The sequence below is a fragment of the Palaemon carinicauda genome, chromosome 26 (assembly GCF_036898095.1).
Source record: "Palaemon carinicauda isolate YSFRI2023 chromosome 26, ASM3689809v2, whole genome shotgun sequence".
Taxonomy (NCBI): Eukaryota; Metazoa; Arthropoda; class Malacostraca; order Decapoda; family Palaemonidae; genus Palaemon; species Palaemon carinicauda.
In genome coordinates, this window is record NC_090750.1 from 57,802,563 (window position 1) to 57,812,924 (window position 10,362).

Here is a 10,362-nt window from a genome sequence, read left to right on the forward strand (position 1 = left end):
TTTTCCAACTAGGGTTGTAGCTTGGATAGTAATAATAATAATAATATTAATAATAATAATAATAATAATACATTAATGTCTGGATTCTCTTAGCGACCTCGGGATCAGAGTTTCGAGGCGAAATCACTCAAAGACAATATCATCTGACCGGCCGTGATTCGAACCCTGGTCGAGGATGCTTTTTTGACAATGACCTTGTATTGCATATATATATATATATATATATATATATATATATATATATATGTATATATATATATATATGTATATATATATATATACATATATATATATATATATATATATATATATATATATATATATATATATATCACAAGCACACGTGATTTTAATCAATGCAAATATCACCCACGAAAGGCATTTAATACCGAATTCTATCTTAGGAATATGTATCCACTTAGAATTCATTTTATGGTAACAGCTTCTGGCCGGGTAGAGATTCGCACCCCCACCTGTTCGGGTGGAAACCATGCCAGCAGAGACTCTACCGACTGATAGCTCAGTCGGTAGAGTCCTGCTGGCATGGTTTCCAGCCGAACAGGTGGGGGTGCGAATCTCTACCCGGCCAGAAGCTGTTACCATAAAAGGAATTCCAAGTGGATTTATATTCCCAAGATAGAATTCGGTATTAAATGCCTTTCGTGGGTGATATTTACATATATATATATATATATATATATATATATATATATATATATATATATATATATATATATATACATACTTTTATATATACATATACATATATATATATATATATATATATATATATATATCATATACAGTAGACATATATGGATAATTATACTGCATATAAATCCATGTGGGTATTATAACCACGAAAAGAAAAATGAAATAATTAGATAGTTATTAGTACTTTTGCCATGAAAATAACATCATCAGACTCTCAATGAAAATGAAAATACAAGAATATTGTATTTATACAAGAAAATGAATTCCAAAGCGGACAGCCTCTTGATAATCCTAGATAAATCTGATTTGAGAAAATTGAATCAAACGGGATTACTGGGAAATAAATCCTCTTATCTTAAATCCGAATCCTTTGGAATCCTTGAGATACTGGTCGTTTTTAAATCCCCCTTTTTTATATGTATATTTCATTCTTTATTACATCCGCCAACGAAGTTGGAAAGAGGTTATGTTTTCGTCCATGTTTGTGTGTTTGTTTGTTTGTTTGTTATCAGATTTCTGGCCATAATTATAATCTTTGAGTAATTAAATTTGCAAGTATTAATTATTATGTAAAAAGCTGGAAATGATAAGATTTTGGAAGGTCAAGGTCAAAGGTCAACACAATTTTAATCTTAAGAGTAATGAAACTTGCAGGGTTTAACTGTTATTTGCAAACCTGGAAATGATTATTTTTTGGAAGGTCAAAGTCAAAGGTCACGGTCAAGCAAAATATCCAGTTCACGTAATCAGCCATAAGTTTGGACATCGTAGCCACACAGACTTCAAACTTGGTTCATATATGAGAGTATGAAAAACCACGGCAATTAATACATGTTAAGGTCAAGGTCAAGGTCGAACAAAAGGTCGAGAAATAAGCTGCCGCGACGGAGGTCTGCGCTCTGCTGAGTGCCCCTCTAGTTATTCCTGTTTTCATTATGAGTCCGGTGACATTATTTACAAAATGAAAGTACAATCATCCATCAAGTGTTTTCTTTTTTTGGCTATGATATTTATTTTATGCTTTTCACGTGTCGACTGTCTTATCTTCTACAAACAAAGGCACATGTATGCTGATATATATATATATATATATATATATATATATATATATATTATATATATATATATATATATATATATATATATGTATATATTGTGATATCCCCATATGTTGTACATATGTTAACATATCTGATTTGTCTAAAGTTTATTTTTCCATTTTCTTTGTAAATACATCACCTTATTTCAGCGCCATCTTCATTCCATTCTTCCCATTATCTTTTGTTTACACTCGCCTTCCTGCTGTAAATCATCCCTGTTTTCTTACCTTACATGTTATAAGGTAACCCCAAATTTATTGTTTTGTTAGAATACATTGTTCTCACCACGAGATTCATCTACCTTACTCACCCATTCACTTTGCATTGCTTATTATTGTTGTTTTGAAGTGCTTTTTCATTGTTTTGTTTAACGTAAGATTAAAGTTTTGTTTATAACATAGTTTATTGTTCCTGTCCTCCAATTATCCTGCTATTGGTGCTTCTGTTGTCTGCAACCAGCTTTAAGAAGATACATTTGATCATAATCAACAATCTTATACACTCGTAATAAGAAACAAGTGAATTTGGAAGTCTACCCATATGACTTCTATTTTGTTGTGTGAAGAGAACTACCGCCCATTGTTAAGGGGTAATTGTTTGCACAGTGGTTCGTCACATAATAGTTGGGGGCCTGTCCGGGATCTGATGTGCGATCTGATGTGCGATCTGATGTGTGATATGATTCATCAAATTTATATCAAGTGATTGAATCGTGAAAGAACAGTTCCAGTGATTATGAACAGTATCGAGTGTTGTGTTGTGGCGTACCAAGGATAAAGGACGACAGTAATAATTCCAAGGTAAGGTAGATGTCTCGTCTCCCTCTCATTAGACATTTATGTATAATATATGTCTGGGTAGTCATTTGGTTGTAAGAGGAACAAGTCACGCTTAATATAGTTAAGACTTAGGTATGCTGATTGTCCAGCTTCTAAACCACCCTTATTAATTGAAGATACCCCCAGTAGGTAGCTTTTAAAGTTAAGCCTACTCAAATCTCGTATCCCAGAGATTTCTCATAAAAAAAAAAAAAAATCTGAAGCCCTAAGATTTTGCCATTTCTTAAAATCGCCATTCAAAAGTGATATTTAGGAAATAAGTCAAATTTCATTATATGTGATTTATTAAATTAAGTTTCATTATAATATGTGAAATTTCCTCCATCTCTATTTCATTATAGTGATTTATTTTGTTATATAAATTTCTTAAGTGAATTTAGCCAATTTCCAATTTCGGAGATTTTCGTAATTCCAATCGTTATTTCTAGTCAGGAAATTAACTTGTATATTGTTTGGTGTTAAAAGTACTATTTTGGTGTACAAATAACATTTACGTGTCGGTAAATGAATATTTAGATACTTGTGTTAAATTACTCCTGTTATATCTATAAAGCGCATACTACGTATTTTGTCCAGTTTGTGCATTATTCTGATAATCAATTACTTTAAACTAAGTGTTGACTATTAACTAGATTCTTTATCATAACGAGAATATAGTATTTATATAAATTAAAATGTAACATTGAAAAGTTATCGTATTAAGCTGGTATAAATTAAAAGGAAATGTAAACTAGAACGTGCTAATTAGGTATGTTTAAAGTAAAAAATACCTTTGCGTTTTAAAGCCTTGTTTACCGATTCGGTAAAATTGTTGTAAAAGTTTGTGATGTTAAGCGTGTCGTTTGAGTAATTATGAAGTAGTTAGCCGCGTGCTCAAGATCTCGAGTATAAAAAAAATAATTGTTCGGTCCTTAATTGTGAATAAAAGTTTTAATAGTATTATCGTAAGTTTCGCGAGACTTAATTTTGTATTCAAGCTATTTTTGTGTAAGGTGATCTAATCATATAATTTTGTAATATTGTGATCTCTCGATCTTGTAATTTTGTGATCGCTGTTTTGTATTTCTGTGATCGAAAGATTGTTATTTTGCGATCGTATGATCTTATACTTATTCTTGTAAAGTTTGTATATTTATTTTAGTTTGTACTTATCTTGCGCCACGGGCGACATTCAAAATGCCTTTCAACTTGCAACAATTTATTGTATCACCACGGGATCATGTGGAATCTCTCACAGTAGCCACAAAAACTGACCTAAAGAATCTAGCTCTCCATTATGATGTACAGGTTCCCGCAACTGCCGTAAAATGTGTTATTCTCAGTCATATTTTGAACTTCCTTGTAGATGAAGATATTGTTCCAGAAGAAGAATTGGCTGACGTTCGAGCTCTAACAGTTACCAATCCAAATGGTGACTTGGATAAACTAAGTCTACAGCTGGAGTTGGAAAAGATGAAGATGCAAGCGGCAACTGCAGCGGCAACTGCCGCAACTGCCGCCGCTGAGGTAGAAGAAAGGAAAGCCGCTGCTGCTGAACGAGCCGCAACTGCCGCCGCTGAGGTAGAAGAGAGGAAAGCCGCTGCTGCTGAAAGAGCCGCAACTGCCGCAACTCTGGTAGAACGAGAAAGAGCCGCTGCTGCTGAACGAGCCGCAACTGCCGCCGCTGAGTTAGAAGAGAGGAAAGCCGCTGCTGCTGAGCGCACGGCTGCTGCTGCTGCTTCCCTAGAACGTATCAAGGTGGAAACTGCTGCGGAAGCTGCTGCTACTGCTTTGGAGCAACAAGAAAAAGAAAGTGAACAGAAAAACAACGCTCTCCGTGTTAGGCTGCAGATTGAGAGAGAAGCGGCCACAGTAACAGAACGGGATCTGGCATTTATAAGACTGAAAGAAAAGGAAGAAGGTAAGCTAATTCCCGAACCCTTTGATGTGGGCAAGGTGCAGAAATTGCTGCCCACATTTGAAGAACGGGAACCTGATAACTACTTTTCTGTGTTCGAAGACACAGCCAAGAATCTCAATTGGCCTCAGGACAAATGGTATTTGATCATCCGGAACTCATTTAAAGGTAAAGCATTATCTGTATGTGCCACTATGTTAGAGGAACATGATTATTTCATAATTAAACAGGCAATCCTTGATGCTTATTCTATTACTGCGGAAGGTTATAGGCAAATATTTCGTAATAGTCAGAAGCAAGTTCAGCAGACCTTTTTAGAATTTATGAATGGAAAGATTAAACAGTTTCAGAAGTGGGTAGACAAAGTAGATGTCAAAACTTTCGAGCAGTTGAAAGATTTAATAGTAATGGAGGAGTTCTTAAGGAAAATACCAGGTAGCATTAATGTGTATCTAAGAGAGCAGAATGAATCTGACCCTAAGAAAGCCGCTTTAAAGGCAGATGACTATGCTCTTATTCATAAAGTAGGTAAAACCCCATATAGAGAAACTAGACCTAAGGAAACTTGTACATACTGCAAACAAGAAGGACATCATATTTCAGAATGTCCTGATCCACATTGTGCAGCTTCATACTTAAAGAGAAAACCTAATCCCCCTCAATTCTCTCCTAAGCAAATGAATCTGCCTAAACAGGAACCAAAACCTAAGGTGGAGAAGAAAAAGACCTTCCATTGTGCATCACACGAGTCCCAAGCGTTTGCACCCTTCACTTGCTCAGGCAAAATAAATGGTAAACCTGTAACCATACTCAGAGACACTGGATCCTCTCAAACGATCGTCTCTCCTAAAGTAATACGACCTAAAGGTGAAACTCACAGGTATGTTGCAGTTAATGACTTAACCAGTAAGTCTATGTTGCCTCTCATTAATGTAAACCTTCATTGTCCTTATTTCTCTGGAACTACTGAAGTAGCTGTAAATCCAGAACTGTTACCATGCAAGAATGTAGATGTAATCCTGGGTAATGACATAGCTAACTCTGTTGTCTTAACAAACTTAATAGCAGTATCTCCAGGTGAAGTTGTACAGGAGGAATGCTTAGCAGTGACACGAAGCAGTAAAAAGGACACCCCTACTGAATCATCATCAAACCCGTTGCCAGTCTCTGAACCTATGGATTTCAACGAGTTGATGAGTACATATAAGATCCAGCCTGATTCCTTTAGCTATCAACAAAGGAAAGATGTCACTCTACAGCAGTGTTTCAACCAAGTGAAACCAAAGGATACCAACAAGTGTTCTTATTTTTATATTAATAATAATGTACTAATGAGAAAATTCAGGTCCAGCAAGAACAGTCATCTAGAAACCTGGAAGGATCTATTCCAGATAGTTGTTCCTAAGGATATAAGACCTCTGATCCTAGAATTGTCCCACTCTGCTGACTCTCATCTTGGTATCACTAAAACATATGAACGCATCAGTCAAGACTTTTATTGGCCAAACATGAAGAATGACATTAAAGAGTACGTAAAAACATGTACAACATGTCAAAAAGTAAGTAGTCCTAATGTAAAAGTACCAGTTGCACCCTTAAAACCTATACTTGTGCCTAAAGAACCTTTCAGTAAGATCATAGTAGATTGTGTAGGCCCTTTGCCTAAGACAAAAAGGGGACATGAATACTTGCTTACGGCCTTATGCCCAACTACGCGTTATCCATTTGCAGTACCTTTAAGAAACATTTCAGCCAAGAACATCCTAAAGTCACTAGTGTCCATATTTACTGTTGTAGGATTTCCAACTGAACTACAATGTGATCAAGGAACCAATTTCATGAGTCATGCTTTTAAAACAGCTATGAAAGATTACCATATAACCCAAGTCTCATCCTCAGCTTACCATCCACAGACCAATGGAGCATTAGAACGCACTCACCAGACCATTAAAAATCTTCTCCGGAAATACATCCATAGTTCAGGTAACGAGTGGGATTGCGATTTGGAACTGATCATGTACATCATACGAGGAGTTCGAAATCAGTCTACTGGTATGTCACCTTTTGAACTACTCTTCGGTCGACGGCCACGAACTATCCTCAGTTCAGTCAAAGAACGCATCCTGAAGTTGGGAGATAATGAGGTACCTCTTTCCCAATATATTTCAGAACTCGACAAGAAACTTTCAGATCTTCACTCCATTGCCAAAACTAACTTGATAACAGCTCAAGAGAAGATGAAGATTAACTATGATAAAAAGGCTAAAACCAGAAGTTTCAAAGTAGGAGAAGCAGTGCTGCTATACCATCCGATTGCAGGCTCTCCCCTACGAGAGAAATACCAGGGACCTTATACCATCACTCAACGTATCTCGCCAACCAACTATATAATCGCCACTCCAGATAAGCGTAAGTCTACTCAATTAGTCCACATAAACCTCTTAAAGGCCTATTTGTCTCTCTCAACAGCTGAAAATAAAACTGTAATGATTACTAGTGCCATACCATACATAGATTGTCCTATGGATCAATTTACAGATGATCCAATAACTGCATCTTGGCAGGATTCTCAAAACTCAAAGATCTTGGAAAACTTATCAGACTATCTAAAACCCTTATCTGCATCAAAATGTAAATCTTTAGTAGCTTTATTCCATGAATTTCCTAGTATAACTTCAGATAAACCAGGCAGATGCACCATGCTAGACCATGACATCAAACTACAACCAGGTGCTGCACCCATTAAACAAGCTTTCTATCGAACATCACAGAAGAAATTGGGTATCATGAAAGAAGAAGTGAACTACTTAGTAAGAGAAGGATTGGCAGAACCCAGTGCGTCACCATGGGCTTCCCCATGTCTCCTAGTAGGAAAGAAAAATGGTAAATTTCGTCTTTGTACCGATTACAGGAAGATTAATAATTTAACAATTAAAGATTCGTATCCTCTACCAAGAATACAAGATATCATTGACCAAGTAAGTAATTCGACCTACTTAACCCAAATAGATTTGTTGAAGGGTTATTACCAAATTAAATTAACAGAAACGGCAAAGGAAATTTCTTCATTTATCACTCCATTTGGCTTATTTAGTTATAACTTAATGCCATTCGGATTAGCCAACGCACCTGCCACCTTCCAAAGAGTAATGTCTTTAATTTTACAGGACTTGGAAAAAGTATTTGTATATTTAGATGACATCATTATTGCCTCTGACACCTGGGTAAACCATATTCAAAAGATAAAAGAAGTTTTCTCACGGTTGAAACAACATGGATTAACGATCAACGTAGCAAAAAGTAATTTTTGCAAAGGTCAGGTATCTTACCTTGGTCATCGAGTTGGCAGTGGTAAAGTATTACCCCATGATGCAAATATTAGCGCCATAACTTCTTATCCTGTTCCAACTACCAAACAGGAATTAAAAAGATTTCTAGGTATGGTAGGATATTACTCTAAGTTCAGTCCAAATTTCTCACCGTTCACAGGACCACTATTTGCTTTAACTTCTTCAAAAGTAAATTTTTCTTGGAGCCAGCAACATGATCAAATATTTAACCAGCTAAAAACTTACTTGTCATCTCCTCCTATATTAATGGCACCTAACCTCACCAAACCATTCTAACCATTCTATCTCCAAACAGACGCTAGTGATCTTGGATATGGGGGCATTTTATTACAGCATCCTGCTCCAATAACAGCCATAACAGGAAACCTGCCCCCACTAGCTGATCTGTTACCAGTCTCTTATTCCAGTGGACGATTTATGGGTTCCCAACTAAATTGGCCCACTGTGGAGAAAGAACTATTCGCCATCGTAGCTACCATCCAGAGATACGAGATCTATGTTGATGGACAAGACACGATCTACGTCTACAGCGACCACTCTCCTCTGTCGCATCTCCATAGGTCCACTACTCTCAACCCTAAACTTTTAAGATGGTCATACATACTATCTGCACATAATATCCAAGTAATCGCCATATCAGGACGAGAAAACATTGTGGCAGACTCATTATCAAGGATAACCTCGGTTGATCCTCGGGAAATGGAAAAAAACAAAAACAAGGGGGGACTGTGATATCCCCATATGTTGTACATATGTTAACATATCTGATTTGTCTAAAGTTTATTTTTCCATTTTCTTTGTAAATACATCACCTTATTTCAGCGCCATCTTCATTCCATTCTTCCCATTATCTTTTGTTTACACTCGCCTTCCTGCTGTAAATCATCCCTGTTTTCTTACCTTACATGTTATAAGGTAACCCCAAATTTATTGTTTTGTTAGAATACATTGTTCTCACCACGAGATTCATCTACCTTACTCACCCATTCACTTTGCATTGCTTATTATTGTTGTTTTGAAGTGCTTTTTCATTGTTTTGTTTAACGTAAGATTAAAGTTTTGTTTATAACATAGTTTATTGTTCCTGTCCTCCAATTATCCTGCTATTGGTGCTTCTGTTGTCTGCAACCAGCTTTAAGAAGATACATTTGATCATAATCAACAATCTTATACACTCGTAATAAGAAACAAGTGAATTTGGAAGTCTACCCATATGACTTCTATTTTGTTGTGTGAAGAGAACTACCGCCCATTGTTAAGGGGTAATTGTTTGCACAGTGGTTCGTCACATAATAATATGTATATATATATATGTAAATATATATATATATATATATATATATATATATATTATATATATATATTATATATATATATTTACATATATATACATATATATATATATATATATATATATGTATATATATATATATATATATATATATATATATATATATTCATATGTATATAGTGTATATAGCCTATGTGTGTAATCATATATATATATATATATTATATATATATATATATATATATATATATATATGTATATATATATATATATATATATATATATATATATATATATATATATATATATATATATGTATATATATATATATATATATATACATACACACATACATACATACACGTCTTTCGTGTTTTGTATACAAATTACTTTTATTGATTTTTCCTCGTAGCCATTTAGTTATATATGCTGAAACATTATAAATCGAATTGATAAGATCAAATGCTTGATGAATGACTGAATGTGGACATTAATGAGGCTGAAATGATCGATTTATAGATTTGAAAGCGATGATAACAACGATTAGTATTTCAATTGTAATTTTTCTAAAGGTTGAAAGAGGCGGTATTTTGTTGTTGTTCTTGTTGATGTTGTTTGCTGTTGTTGTTGCTGTTTTGCTGTTATTAAAGTTGTGCTTTTTGTTGTTTTTTGCTGTTAGTCTTATTGTTGTTGTTGCTTTTTTGTTATTATTGTTTTTGTGCTGTTATTGATTGTATTATTTTTCATAATTATCTTTTATCGTTACTTGACTATTATTATTTTTGTTGTTGTTATTGCTAGTTTTACAAGCCGATCTCTTTGTTTGAAAGTCACTCCAGTACATTAATTCATCCTAAGATTGAACGAATAAACAATAAAAGAAAAATTCCCCTAAATAAAAGAAACAAGACTAGGTTAAAGAATGATTCCTCACTTCCTCAAAGTGAAACCATCATCGTCTGTATCCCTTCCTCTGTTATAAGACGTTGGTTGGTTTTAGAATGCCCCATCATTATGAGGAACGTTAGCCACTTGGCAGCCCGTTAGTAACGTTGGCAACTTGGCAGTGCGTTAGTAACGTTGGCAACTTGGCAGTGCGTTAGTAACGTTGGCAACTTAGCAGCCCATAAGTAACGTTGGCCGGTTGGCAGACCGTAAGTAACGTTGGCAA

At 35.0% G+C, this 10,362-nt stretch overlaps 1 protein-coding gene across 1 annotated transcript; it reads left to right on the plus strand.

The window, feature by feature from the left end:
- The first annotated feature begins 2,107 nt into the window (after positions 1-2,107).
- Positions 2,108-9,183, plus strand: LOC137619518 (uncharacterized). The gene is made up of 2 exons (XM_068349604.1): positions 2,108-2,614; positions 3,999-9,183. Exon 2 carries the CDS (start codon positions 4,106-4,108, stop codon positions 8,174-8,176), a length of 4,071 nt encoding a protein of 1,356 aa, XP_068205705.1. The 5' UTR covers positions 2,108-2,614; positions 3,999-4,105; the 3' UTR covers positions 8,177-9,183.
- Positions 9,184-10,362: the final 1,179 nt, after the last annotated feature.